The sequence below is a fragment of the Cryptomeria japonica genome, chromosome 8 (genome assembly GCF_030272615.1).
Source record: "Cryptomeria japonica chromosome 8, Sugi_1.0, whole genome shotgun sequence".
Taxonomy (NCBI): Eukaryota; Viridiplantae; Streptophyta; class Pinopsida; order Cupressales; family Cupressaceae; genus Cryptomeria; species Cryptomeria japonica.
The window spans coordinates 446,815,576-446,830,309 of record NC_081412.1 but is presented as its reverse complement, the minus strand read 5'-3'; the positions used below and the strand labels follow the sequence as shown (position 1 = coordinate 446,830,309).

Sequence of the window (14,734 nt, the reverse complement as noted above, 5' to 3'; positions counted from 1 at the left end):
AGAAATTACATTCAAGACAGGAGTCGAATTAACCTTCGATTTCTTGGAGGGCTTGGATGTAAGAAATTACATTCAAGATAGGAGTCGAATTCACCTTCGACTTCCTGGAGGGCTTGGAACCAAGATGGGTTCCAAGAAGGCGAGCTTCACGGCTGCCTAAGGACATACTTTTGTATGGCAATCGTATCCTTTTTATTAGATAAAAGTTGTGATTATGTTAAGTAAGTATATTAAAGTTAGATTGCAATTTAGATTACTTGTATATATATATATGTTTGTTGTATTCTAACAATCTATTTTGCAAGTTAATGATCTCTAACTAGTAGGGACATTACAAAGACTTACTATTCAACAATCGAATCTTCTCACCTTTGACATTTTAAGCTTCAACAAAAAATGATATAACCAAAGCTGTCCTGTCCAAGTTTCTTTCCAAATGCCTAGCTATGAAACTCTTCTTGAGCATCTTATTCTCCCAAGTAAAATTATTGGATGAAAGGAGAACTTCTCACAATTCCATATTGGAATCAAAATGGAAACAATCCATATTGGTTGGATCATTTTTTCTACACTTCCACTTTATCTCAACTTGAAGGATGTCATTGTAGTCTCTTTCTTAACACCTGTCTGCCAAAAATTATGTGAGCTTAACAGGAAGCCCACTCTTCACAAAGGCCTTCTTAAGAGATGACTGGTTGGACATAACATTTATTCGGATAACATTAAAATTTGAGCAAATGAACAATAATACTACAAAAATATTTAAGTGAAGATTCTTGACAAAATGAAGGTGAATTAAGAAGATAAATTTATCAAGGTGTAGACACCTAAATTTATTCTAGTACAACCTTATCTCTACATTAACTGAATGATTAAATTATTTAGTTTGTCTAACCCACCTAATGTATACCACACATCTTATTATTTAATTAGTCATTTTCCCTCGCACATAATTAAATAATTTAATTATTGAATTATCCTATTTCCACCTCACATGGCTAAAATAATTAAATAGGTTTATTATTTGATTTAACTATTCTCCCTCCACTGTTTTGAAGACTAAAGGAGCCACTAAATCCATTTCTCTTCCACTTTCTTATGTTTGCAACTATTTTTAATAAATGCAATCTTAGCCTTTATTTTCAAACGAATTCAATCACGACCCTTCATCGTCTCCTCAATACTAGGAAATTCCTCTCATTTATTCTACATCATCGATCTTCTAATCTCATCTTCAGCATTTTTCTTCCCTGCTAAAAATTTATAAATAATAACTATAAGCTCTCCTTATATTGAATCCACTTTTATGCTAACTATATGCTGTCAAATAGGTGAATTTTGTGCAAAAGAGCATCCACATCCCAATCACTCGGAGCAAATATAGCTGACAACAATGGAGTTTATGGCAACTTTGTTTTGAGTCTTTGCTTTGTTGCTTTGTTTGAACTTCATTTTCTGCTTTATCTGAGGTTTGTGATAATTTAGGATAAGGAGCTTTTCATTTGCACTTGTTTCCTACTTAAATTCTAAATTATGGCTTACAATAGGCAAATATGATAATTTGTTGTAAAGAAAGGTCAAGACAATCTTGGGAGGTTCAATGTTGGCGATTTCTAAAAAAATGTTAACGGAATACGTTGCATTAGAAACTTATGAATTTCATTGTTCTGCTGTAGAATTTCCTTGACAAAGTGAAAGAAGCCATAAAAAATGGAAATAATCTAACTGCATATATGCATCCATGATCCTTTGCTTATTCCATCATTGTTTTCTTGCACAGCTACACATGGTAGGCTAGGCATGGAAATAATTCTACATCTGTAAAACTCTGAATTTCTATATGCCAAATTCAAGATCATTATATGAGCATCTACACATCAATTTATTCCTAACATATTCCAACACTTACCTTCCTCTCGGTTTTAAGGGAGGATCAAATCTTATTTGGTTTGATTTTACTTTCCCCACAGCTGCTTCATTTTTCCCTGAACAATATCTTCAAATTCTATAAACTACCCATGAATTTTCTTCATAAATAGTCAAACCATTGCTGCAAAAGTCATTCTCAGGAATAAATCAGAAAACCAAACTATACAGATTTAAAAAAAATCATGATTTAATCAGGAAAAAAGGGTTAGTGATTTCAGAAAAAAAGACAAAATTGTGCAGCTGGCAAAAAATGCAAAAAATCTAGGGTAAGGGTTTCAAAAAAATAATAAATTTGAAAAAGGGTCAAAATTGGTCAAAATTATGATTTTATTGGTTTGAGGTAATGTTTTGATGATTTAAATGTGATTAGGTCAGTTTAACTTTTGTTATTTTTACTGAAAATCTTGGAAGATGCAATTTTTGGTTTATATAGCAACTTTTTCAAAAAATAACTTTGGCTGGGAGTTGAGTCACAATTACATGTGATTACTTCTTCCCGGGTCTAAACCCTCTATTTTTTGTACAACTTCTTCCCAATGTCGATTGGTTTTATATGGATACCTTCCAAGTATTTGAACAATTTCCTGATATCTTTCACCATGAGATTACTTCCAAAAGTTAGCAGAAGCATGCAATTCTACCTCCCATTGAACTGTAGGTTGAGATCCCTCTTCTGATACAGAGATAAGCTCTCTATGTTGCCAGTTTGGTAGTTTGCTGGATTATTTTTCCAGGGTTCAATTTTTTTTTGGTTTGGTCATACAATACATATAAAAATATCAGAAGTATACATTATTTGCACATGATGTAAAAACTAAATAAAGAAAACAACTGATAATTGACAATTCAATTTTGATTGTGTAATGTCCCCATTTTTGGGTTCCTAGTGAATCAGTGAAAATAATTAATTAATATTAAGTTGTTAGGAAAAGTACACTAAATGACAACTTAAATTAATTATTTATAAAGTGACTAAGTGCCTAAATATTAAATATTTAAACAAGTCACTTTTTGGAGAAATAAGGATAGATTAAATAAAAAAGTGTTTTTAATTCTTTATTTGCAGAAGTTTCCCGGAAGGTTATAAAAGAGAGCTGGGGGTCTCATTTGGAGGGGAGCAGAAGATTGATAACTTTTTAATTTCTCTGCGGAGATTTCTGGTTTGAGCTTGAGGCCAAACTTTGCCTGTGGGATGAAAACTCCAAAGATCTGGAGCTGAGGACAGAAACCCTCATGCTTCACCGGAGTGATTCCACACTAGGATCGTCAGAGTGCTGAAGGTTGGGCGAGGACGAAAACTCTTGTTCTTGATTCATCTTTGAGATTCCAGATTTGCCAGTACAAAGATTTTTGAAATTAGATTTTCTTGATATTTAAATCTGAGTCTTTGTGTAGCATTGGAGGTTTATGCTTGAGGCAAGTAATGTTGGTTTTATCATGGGTTTGGAAGAGGAGCCGAGCTACTTATTTGAATAGTTAGAAAATTAATATTTGAGAAAAGTTGCTCCTTGAATAGTTTTATGATCAATTTTTGAGTCAAGCTACTTGGTTTAGCTGCTTCATGCTTTGGAGGAGTTGAAAAAATACAATCCGTGGCAAATATTTAAGATTGAGGATATTATAATAACCATGGTGTGCCAAGGCTATTAAAGATTTTGACCACTTTATTTTTGGCATACAGAGAAAATAAGACAAAATTAAGGTACCGCAGGGATTATTTGGGTGAAATTGTAGGACTTCTCAAATATGGCATGAGGCAATATTTTAATTGCTGGGCGAATGAAGCAAGTCGGGTTTATTTGGAGTTGCAACCAGGCATGTGAAGCCTAGAGCAGGCATCATTGAAGTCGCCCCTTTCAATCTGAGTTTTCCTTGCTGTTCGTGGCACCATTTACAGGGGTCGAGCTTGGTTGACAAACAGTGGGTCTGCTACCATCTCTTTACTAGACGTGGAGTGCTTTTTCATGGTAATGAGGGATTATGTGAAGGATGTGATGGCTGCTAGGGCTTATACAAGGGTGCGGATCTGGTTTTGCAACCTTTTCAATGGTTCAGAATTCATTTTCAGACATTTCCAATCATTCCTGAGCATTGATAATAACATTTTCAGGTAGGTCTGAGTTGTTGGTGAACTCAGTATGAAGGAGCCATTAAGATTGTTGGAGTTATTCATTGTTTGGTGAGGAAATAGCAGTTTATAAAGATAATGAGTCGATAGGATAATGTGGCTGCTGCATGAGGAAGAAAGGGACTGAATATTAGAGTTTGTGTGGTTGTGTGAGCTGAATAAAGTTGGTGCTTCCTTTCCTGGGCACGTCCATCAGACTTGGTAATATCAAGCAGTCTTGCTTATGATAGCTGCTGTCCTGCACTTCTTAGCACAACTTGGTACATTTCAGATTCATATTGATGATTCTTCAATTTTTCCAGCAGACGATTGCATTGAGTTTTTTAATATATTATCAGCGATAACTATTCTTTTTCATATCTTTGTTGCATGGTTAATTTTCAATACCTTGATCAATGTTCAACAAGACTTGAAAACCCTTCAAACAAAATATATCAAACTGCAAAATGCATCTCTTCAAAAAACAAGTCCTACTTACAGTATAGAGATAATAGCATTGGGAAGAACAAATCTGAAAACACACAGATTGCAAGTCAAATCTCACTATACACAGCAATACTTAAATGGTTTGACGAAATTACTCGAGAAAAAAGAAGGTGCAAAAATTTGGTTTTAAAAAGGGTAGCATCTCTACAATGGCAGCAGAGCTTGCGAACCTGCTGGCCTGTGTGTTGTGTTCGGTTTTGGTAATGACAAACATGGAAAAGAGTACTTTGAGAGAACAATTCAGAAAATCAATCAGAATTATTAAGTCTGAACCTCCATTGGAAGTTGTAAAAGTGAGTGGCATGTTTTATGCTTTGGGAAAGCAACCTGAGTTCAGACATCTGTCGAATCATTTTCTTCTTAGCAAGTTGGGGAAAATGTAAATGTGTTTGTCAAAATTGGACCTCTCAGATTTTGAGGGGTTGAAATCTGCAACAGAGGATCCTTTGGTTGCATTAGTTCAGTCCCAGATGTTGAGGAATCCAGATAGTGACGCGAGACTTGTACTCACCAGTTGTCTTAGTGAGATCACAAGGATTACAGCTCTTGAGGTTCCCTAAAAAGATGACATAAATGAGAGAGATTCTACAGCTGATTGTTGAAAGTTTTCATGGTTGGGTGATACCTAGATTAGTTTGGTGAGAGGAATGTGAGTATTCTCAAAATTCTTTTGCAGTTGTCTCTATTTTCTCTCTCTTAGGATTATGTCTCCATTCTGCTATTTTTTATCTTCGATCATTTGTCGATTGGAGTTGCATGTGATCAATGATTGACATTAAATCTTGGCTGCTCGGTTCTCACTTCTCACAGAATCTAACAAATAGGAGGAAGGTTGTACTAGAATTTCTTCATGGTTGTAGCTTGATTGGTTTGTAGATCTGCCTTTGTATTGAACTCTCAAAATGGATATGTTGTACTTGCAAGCATTGTTTAGGTTTCGTCCACAATTCCATGCAAGTTTGTTTCTTTTAATTGATGTAATTCCCTCTGAGGAGTGAAAAGTCAGAAGGAATTCACTACTAAATCTGCAAATAGGATTATTGTCTAATAAAAGCTAATTTTAGATCTTCCATCACCATAGAGTTCTCTTCACTATTTGAAGTTTGACCTAGAGCTATCTGAAAATAATTGGTCTGACCATGGGTTATTGTTAAGTTCCTCAATTCAACTTTTCCAGGTTTGTATTTAAAAGACCTGTGTATACAGGAAACTTATTGGTTGAGAAAATTGCTATTTTTTTGATTGCTTTTCAATCCAGTTATTATGAATTCATCTTAAATATTTGCAAGTTAATGTTTAACTCAGTTAATATATTTTATCATTTACTTTAATTTTCTCTTGAATTGTTATGACTTTTTGTTTTTCCTTATGCTAGAAACTATTCAAAGGTAAAGATATGGAACTGTCTGTTCTGGGAAGGCTAGCAGCAGGAGCTTGTGCAGGCATGACTTCAACGCTAGTAAGTCTTACATAGTAGATTCCTAGATACTGATTTATTAAAATCTAGTTAATGAAGTCTTGGTTCTGTATATTTTTATTTCCATACTTTAACATGCTTAGATGGAACTTCAAATCAGTGCCTTAGTATGGTTTCTCAAACTTCCTCTAACAGGTTACGTATCCTTTGGATGTCCTACGTTTACGCCTGGCTGTTGATCCAGCCTGCAAAAGCATGAGCCAGGTAATTGTTTTTCCAAGAGCAAAAACAATTCTTTTGAATCAGGTTTCAAGCTTCCATCATCTTGGAAGTGAGGATATAGGCATTATTAGACAAAGTAGAAAGAAATATTGTGCATGGAATATTACAGAAAATAATAATTGATATTGCTTACGCCAACTTGATGATAATTTTCCTTATCTTAGATAATTCTTTATGGACATGATATGAACCAAAATTACCTTTTATTCAGTTGAGGTGATTTACTTAGACACTAAAATAAGATTCACCATCAACAGCACCAAATTAATATTAACTTAGACATGCTTCCGTGATGTTTATTTGGTGTAATGTTGATTCTGTAGCCAATGCTTACTAACCTGATTGGTTTTAGGCATAGAACCAATTCTCAGGAATATTTTGGCAAACCAGAAGAGAGATATTTACAATTTCTTGAGATAATATCATGAATACAAAAAAAATAGAGAAAATAAAAAAAGAAGAAACAATTGATAATTTTTAATATTTAAGGTCATCGTAATTATATAGAGAGTGAGAGAGAAAGTAAAGGGGAGACACAACATTAATTTTGAAATCTTGGTTTATAGTGAACATTGTATAGTGTGTTATTATATGGCTCCACTTAATAGTTCAAACTTTTAAAATCCATTATAAATTACAAAATACAAATGTCAAGCTACAAAGTGATTGAATTTAGCCTCAAAAGAAGTCAATCGAACATGTGTGCCCATTGTTGCTTTTTTTGCTTTATTTTCTTGAAAGCACTTCCATAGCCCGCTTCACTTGATAGGTGACATTTGGAGGGCATTTCAAGGCAACTCTTCACATCATGGGTCAGATTGCTTTGCCGAGTGCCATTTGAAATGAGAAATCCCTTCATTGTATACAACATTGAAAAAAATGCATTTCACTTTGTTTGAACCCTCAATTGATCTGTAATATGCCCATGCAAAGTCTTTTTTCATGTTGTATGACGACTAAATAGGGAATTTTTTTTAATTTAACCTTTCTAATGTTAAAAGAAATTAAAATGTTTCATCGTAAAATGTTTTTATGTTTTTTAAACTAACATTTTAAATTTTATTGAGGAATGGCGAGAAACCTAACGTTTTCTCATGTGAGAGTTGGTAATGCGGTGGCTTTGGTGTCTTTTTAGGTGAGGGTGAGGCTAAGATAGCGATGACGATGAAACATTCTTGGAAAAAGGAGCCTCGTTTTCTTTGTATGGCAAGCGAGAGGCGAGCTAGAGCTTTTCCTAGCTGTGAGAGTGGTAGCTCCAATGTGGGGTTCGAGACTAAATGAGAGGTTGGAGTTGGAGCAATAGAAGAAGATGATGTGCCTTGGGAGGTTGAGATTGATGATGAGCTTTTGATGGATAGTTTGTTTGAAGCTAGACTTCTAGGAGTTGGTTCTGCCTCTATTCCTGCTTCGGTTTCCAACAATTCTACTCTCTCCCCTGATTTTGGTCCATGCAGGGGCTTGCTTCCCCCTAGGCAGGCCTTGCTGCATCTCCTCTAGGGCTCATGATGGGTGGGTCTTGTGCTGATTGATAGGGGAGAAGCCATGGGCGAACTCCCCTCTATAAATGGTGGTTCAACTTGTTGGCATTGCAGTAGAGTCTCTCTAGGACAAGATTTTGACCCCTGTTCCCTCTTAGTGTGTGAGTGTGGAGGAGGCTGGGTCCTTCCTATTTAATGGGCCCCCTCTTGTTGTTAAAGATGTGGTTGTTGTTGATTGTTGTAGCCCTTTTGTGGTGCCTTAGCCTTGTGTTGTGGGCCAAATTGATAGTGCTGCGGGGGATGGTGTCGTTTCTTCTCATTTTGTGAGTTTGAATCCTACTAGTCTGGTCGCTATTGTTGGAAAGTTTGTTGTTGGGTCCTTCCCCTATTTTAGGAGAGGCCTATGTAAGGGGATTCCTTCTTAGAGGATGAATCCCATTCTTTCCAGTGCTACTCTGATTGTGGATATTGTTATCCTTAATAGCCATGGTGTGGTGCTTCAGGTTTTGGTCCCTTAGTTCTTTGTCCTTTGTATCCCAAATCAATGGGTGGTTAGAGCTTCTTCCAGCTTGCACACTACGTGCATTGGTAAGTTCTTGAGTTCTAGACCTAACATTGATTCTATTTGCAACTGGCTTTTAGAACGGTGATCTTCCTTTGATAAAGTTCATGGTTCAAGGATAACACCAAAATTCTTCAAGGAGGCCCTTGGTTTTTCGGTAAGGCGTTCCTTCATTTAAAAAGATGGTATGCTGGGTTGGATGCTACCAAGTTCAATTTGATTCCTATGTGGGTTAGGCTCCTAGAGCTCCCTCCGGAATACTGGGATGACAATATTTTTCATGGTATTGCTGATGCTATGGATCAGTTTATCACCATTGACGAGATTACAAAATCTAGAACTAAGTTTTTCTTTACTCGATTTTGTATTTGTGTTGCCCAACACTATTAAGTTATGCTCCAAGTTGGGTGATTGGAAACAAGATAATCTTTATAAATATTCTGGGTTGTTCCATTTCCACACTATTGGGCAGTATTCCATGGTATGCCAAGATATCCATGATATTGTTCACTCCATTGAGGTCAACAAGGCTATTGAGGCTAGCCCTCAACTTCCTTTTCATGGGAAGGTGCTGGATTCATTTTCCTTAGGCATGGATCAAGTTGTTTCTGCTTGCCCCTTTGTTGTCTGGGCCTTCCATTGGTTGTCATCCATTAGGGTAGATAGGAGGAAGGTGGACAATGTTCCCTTCAATTTAAGCTACCCTTGTAAGGTTAAGAGAAAACTTGTAGTTGTTTCCGAGAGTGATTTGACTGATCATTCAGATTGCACTCATTTAAAAGGGATGGTGTTGGGACCTACTTCCTATCTTGCTCCTCTCTAGAGGCTTTGGATTAAGTTCGGTTTTAAACCTCCTTGACTCTTCTAGTTTGCTTTTTAAACCTCCTTGACTCTTCTAGTTTGCTTTCTTTTGGCTGGTTGCAGCCATGTTCTTTTGTTTGTTTTTTCTGTTGTTCGCTGGTCTTTGTCTCCCTCCTTGTGAGATTTGTTTTGTTTGCCTTTTGGCTGTTTCACTTTTAACTGTTTTTTGTTTTGCCTCAATGATTGATATGTAATGGGTCTGGGCCCTTTGCGCTTTATCTAATCAAAACATTTTAAATTTCATAAAATATTTAAATTTAAAATAAATATATTATTTAGTAAATTTTAAAATTTATATTTTACAATTAAATATAAAGACAAACAAAAAGAAAGAAAGAGAAAAAAGGGATTCAAAAAATAATTAGAAAACCTCAACAAAACACTTGGAAAAACAATTAGAACAATTTAAAAACTAGAGAAAAAGCCAAATTAAAACAAAAACAAAAGAAATAGAATTGGTAATATTTAGATTTTCTTAAAGTAATTTAAAAAAAACACTATGATTCTATTTTATTTTAATATTTTAAAATCATTTTTATTGTTTCTTTCTTTAAATATAAATTTATAAACAAAAATTAGTATTTATAAATTAAGATAAAAACTTACAAATAATTTTGCAATTTAAAAATTAATTTGTCCACCTAAAACATTGAGAATAATAATAATTTATAATTTATAATAGTTTATTTAATATTTTATATTCAAAGTAAATATATTTTTGATGAATTGTAAAATTTATTTATTTAAATATAAATATTGAATAATAAAGTTAAAAGTAATATGATACAATTTAAAAATTAATTGGAAGACTAGAAACACTAAAAAAAGTATTGATATAAGTTTTACACTATACAAGATTAGAAAACACTTTATAAATTAGAAAAATAAAAAATTAAACATGAAAATGAAAATTCAATGCAAAATCTTATTAATTTTTTTTACTTGGAGCAAATGTTGACCCAGTGTATGGTAGGAACCCTAAACAAATGTCCAAAATCACGAGAATCCGTAGGAAACAATAAACAAAAAACTCAAAATGTAGTGAAAACCCCTAATGAAAATATGTGAGAGTTTAGTGGTCAAGACTCAAATATGAACAGAATTGCGAGAATTCATTGTATGCAGCTAAAACTGAAATGTTGTAGAAAACCTAAAACATTTGTTGAGATTTTAGCAAATAGCGACTAAAAATAGAAAAATTATTATTGCCTCTTTTTTGCCCTAGTATTGCATGATTTTAAAAAAATGGGGCACTAGGTGAGATTTGAGATCTTGCAATATTTTGTGAGAATTTCCCATGGTTTGCTGCTATGGTTTGAAGTATATTTGAAAATACCTGTTATTACTCGTAGTACTTGCAAGTATTCATAGTTTGAAACCCTAAATAAGTAATCGAGAGGAAAACTTTGCTTACAATTTTGCAAAATACTCTCCATAGTTTTTCGTAAAAATTGGTTGAAATTGCCATAACTCATGTTTGTAGAAAACTCGGATAGGTTTAAGTGACAAAAAATGACATAAAAATAATTTTTGGGGATTTTGCGAAGCATTATTTTGATAGATGGTTGGGGCACTATTTTGTTAGGAATTTTACATCATTCATGTTTTTAGAATGCAAATAATAATAATTTGTTAGGTTTGTTAGTATGGTTTGAATATCATGTGAATAGGCTAATATAGTATTATTTGGTTGTATGAGTGTTTTTTGGGATTTGAGTTGTTAGAACAACTTGTCTATATAAGGGAGTTGTTATAGGAGCTCTCCTATAGTATAGGAGATGCAACTCATATAAATATGTATTAGAATAATATTTGTTTAATTAATTAGTTAATGGTCAATAATGTAATGTATTGTACATATAAGGTAGTTTCTTTTTATGTCTTTAGTTTATGATTGTTTCTTAATAGAAACATCGTCTTTGTGAATGCTATATGTACACTTCTATTCTTTTAATAAAATCATTGCATTCCGTAGCATGGTATCAGAGCCAAAAAATAAAAAGTATATTTTCTAAAAATTTCATAGAGGAATTTTTTTTTTTTCTGTTTTTGAAAAGTTTATTTTTTTCTACTAATTCTTGGGCACCTTTATCTGCATTTCAGGGGCTGCTTCTCACGACAAATTGTGAAGTTTTCGTGCTTGCCTGAGCATCGTTTATGTGTCTATAATTCTTGAATTTTTTTTGCGTGCGACCATTTTGTAATCCCCCGTGACGCCCTTCTGGTTCATGGCTTTTGTGCGTTTGTCCTTCATGTCTCATATCGGGGTTTTCTTTAGGATTTTGGGCCCATGTTTGTTTTGTTTGCAGCTCGTGTTGTTTGTTTGAAATCCGCGTTTTTTCTTTCTCTTCGACAGCTCTAAATGTGGCTCTCTGGAAAAAAATTGCATGGCGAATTTGTGTGAAATTTCCTGATATTTTCTGTGAAGCCGTCAGCAATTATTTTTTTCTGCGCGTGACGTGCAACCTTTGCTCTAATATGACCATCTATGACACGATTTTCTGCTCTTTCTAGTTGACCAAGTTCATGGTTCGTCCTCAATTTTCTTGATGACTAAGGTTTTGAGAAGATATGATTTTTTCTGGTTCTTTATCAACTGCGACCTAGGGTTCTGATTTTCTGTGGCTAGGATTTTGTAGAAAACCCTCGGATTTTTCAGCCAATTTTTTTTAAGACCAGATTCTGTGGGTTTTTCCCATACTTTTCTGGCTCTTCGTTGGAATTTTTTGGGTTTGTCAAAAAAATTGTACCTTGGGATTTGTGCTAATAGTACTTCTTTTAGTCTCAAAGTTTGTACCTGAATTACAACACATGGAAGCAGTGGATGATGACAACCTTTGAATATTGTTGCGTAGATGATCTTGTTCTTGGTAAAGAGTCTCGTCCTATCGTAGTTGGACAAGATCAGGATAAGTTTGATGAGCATAATCAAGAAGCGGTCATGCTTATCAAACTTTTAGTTACTAATGATTAGCTGCCTCAAGTGGCCATTCGGCAAGACAGTTATAGAGATATGGACTATTTTGAAGGATCTCCATGAGACATTAGACAATAGCCGTGCGTTCTTTCTAAAGAACCAACTATTTTCTATCATGATGGATGAGCATATGTCCTTACAGGAGCATTTGACGAAGATCAAGGACATTCAAGATCAACTGGAAGCAATTGGTTGGAAAATGGAGGAAGAGGATATGGTAGTCATCACCTTGAAGAGTTTACCTAAATCCTATGAGCACTTTATAGAAATGTTCAACTTTACTTCAACTAATGTTGACTTGAAGTTTCTAGAGTTGTGCACCAAACTTTTGTAGTAGGATCGTTGGAAACAACAGTTTGGTAGCAGTGCCACTTCGTCCTCCATGAAACAAGCCTTCGTAGCCAAATCCTTTCACAAGGATAAAGGCAAATCTCAGTCCTCTTAGCAAAAAGGCCCCAGCCAGTCTCAGGATAGCTCGAAAAAGAAGAAAGTCTAGTGTAACTATTGCCACAAGAATGGTCACTTGATAAAGGACTGTCGGAATTGTTTGGCTTCCGAAAAACAGAAGTAGGGAGGGTCTCAACCTAAAACCAATGACGCAGAGCACTCAGAGAAGAAAGAATTTGCCTTTTACGCTTTCATGGCGAAAAGACCTGCAGATCATGTGAAGTCTTCTGCTTGGTACATAGACTTCGGTGCATCTCGACACTTCACTCATCGATGTGATTGGTTCACAGACTTCTCACCTTTCACCGATTCAGTCATTTTTGGAGGAGAAGAGTATGCTGTTGTCAGCAAGGGCAATGTTCAGATTTAGTCTGGTGGGAGGAATCTCAATTTCCTCAATGTATACTACGTTTCTGGCATGAAACTAAATCTTCTCTCTATAAGCCAGATTATGTGGCATTCTCCTTAGCTTGATATGGTATTTAGTTCACACAAGTGTTCGATAGTTGATCGTGCGACTCGCACTACTGTGGCTGTTGGCATCGAGGATCATGGTCTATACAGACTTGTGGATACGGGTGATTCTCTGGAGCATGCCTTTGCAGATAAATCATCTTCTATCAACAGTCTTTGGCATCAACGATACGACCACTTGAACATTCACTATCTTGCTCAGTTTGTTTGGGAGGATTTAGTTCATGGCTTACTTGAGATTCAGACTCAAAATCAGGGAGTTTGTGGAGCTTGTCAGACTGGGAAGTAGCATAGGACACCATTCAAGGATGGTGACTCATGGGGAGCCTCCAAGGTACTATAGTTGGTTCACACTGATATATGTGGACCAATGAATACACCTTCTGTTACTGGGGCTAGGTAATTTTTACTTTTTGTTGATGATTTCAGTCATAGAATGTGGGTGTACTTTCTCAAACAGAAATCAGATGTATTTACTGTATTTTAGAAGTTTAAGGCCTTAGTAGAAAAAGAGTCAGACTACCCCATTGTTACTCAAAGGTCACATAATGGGGGGGATTTTTGTTCTACTAATTTCTCCAACTTCTGTGATACACACGACATCAAACGAAACGCCAGTTAACCACACCTTACACTCCTTAGTAGAACGGAGTTGTAGAGTGTCGCAACCGCACTATAACTGAGATGGATAGGTCAATGTTGGAACACGGGAGTGTTCCCAAGAAATTTTGGGCAGAAGCAATATTCACTGCAGTCTTCTTATCAGTCTCCCACACAAGGTGTTAAGGGGAAGATTCCTGAGGAAGCTTGGACTGGTCACAAACCTAGGATCAGTCATTTGAAAGTCTTTGGCTCTTCAGCATATGTTTGGATTCCAGATGCCAAGCGCTCCAAGTTGGATTCCAAGAGTTAGAAACTTATGTTCACAGGGTACAGTGACAACCACAAGGCTTACCGATTGATTGATGTAGACATTGATCGTCTCATCTTCAATTGTGATGTTGTCTTTGATGAAGAACGAGGACCTTTTCCGCTATCCTCGTCTGTGCAAAATTCTAAGGACCAACCTTTGAAGGCTACTGATTTGGGTGTCTGTCTTCCATTAAGTTCACCTGATGGGAGGGACAATGCAGAATCTGGAATTGATGATGCTCAACCTGATTTTCCTCCAGATGATGTTGGTCTTCCACCTATTGAACATATTCCAGATCTCGTTCCAGTTATTTCTCCTGCATCTGATGTTGGTCCTTCTACTCTCCGGCCTAAATGGTGGGCTAAGACCATAAGTGATCTTCATGTTGATGAGCTCATCGAGGGTAGTGTTGACATGTTTTTTATGACAACGCCTAACACAGAATAAAGTTGACTAACGGTCACTTCACTCTCTCTTGATTAAAGCACGATTGTGTGCTAAGATTGCAGTAAGTTCAGACAATCAACTCCAAGGTTCCTTTATGCTACGGACATGACTCAGTTGGCGGATGTGATTGCTGGTAATCCAAGGGAACTTATGTTTGGATTGTTCTTTCACTTCTTTGCTGTGGCTGGAACTTCATCATCAGACATAGCAATTCTGTGATGCTTCTACTGGAAACGAACTAAACTGGAATGGACTGAAATTAAAGGGGAAAGGGTTAGAAAGACCTAAATCTACTCCTAAGGGTAGTGATATCAATAGATAATGCTTTAGTGG

At 35.6% G+C, this 14,734-nt stretch overlaps 1 protein-coding gene across 1 annotated transcript in view; it reads left to right on the top strand.

Moving 5' to 3' along the window:
- LOC131052557 (probable envelope ADP,ATP carrier protein, chloroplastic) overlaps positions 1-14,734 on the top strand; it is a 163,511-nt gene that overhangs the window by 37,364 nt on the left and 111,413 nt on the right. The window contains exons 5-6 of the mRNA XM_057987144.2: positions 5,919-6,002; positions 6,156-6,224. Of these exons, the coding sequence (XP_057843127.2) occupies positions 5,919-6,002; positions 6,156-6,224 (153 nt within the window). The remainder of the gene's footprint in view (positions 1-5,918; positions 6,003-6,155; positions 6,225-14,734) is intronic.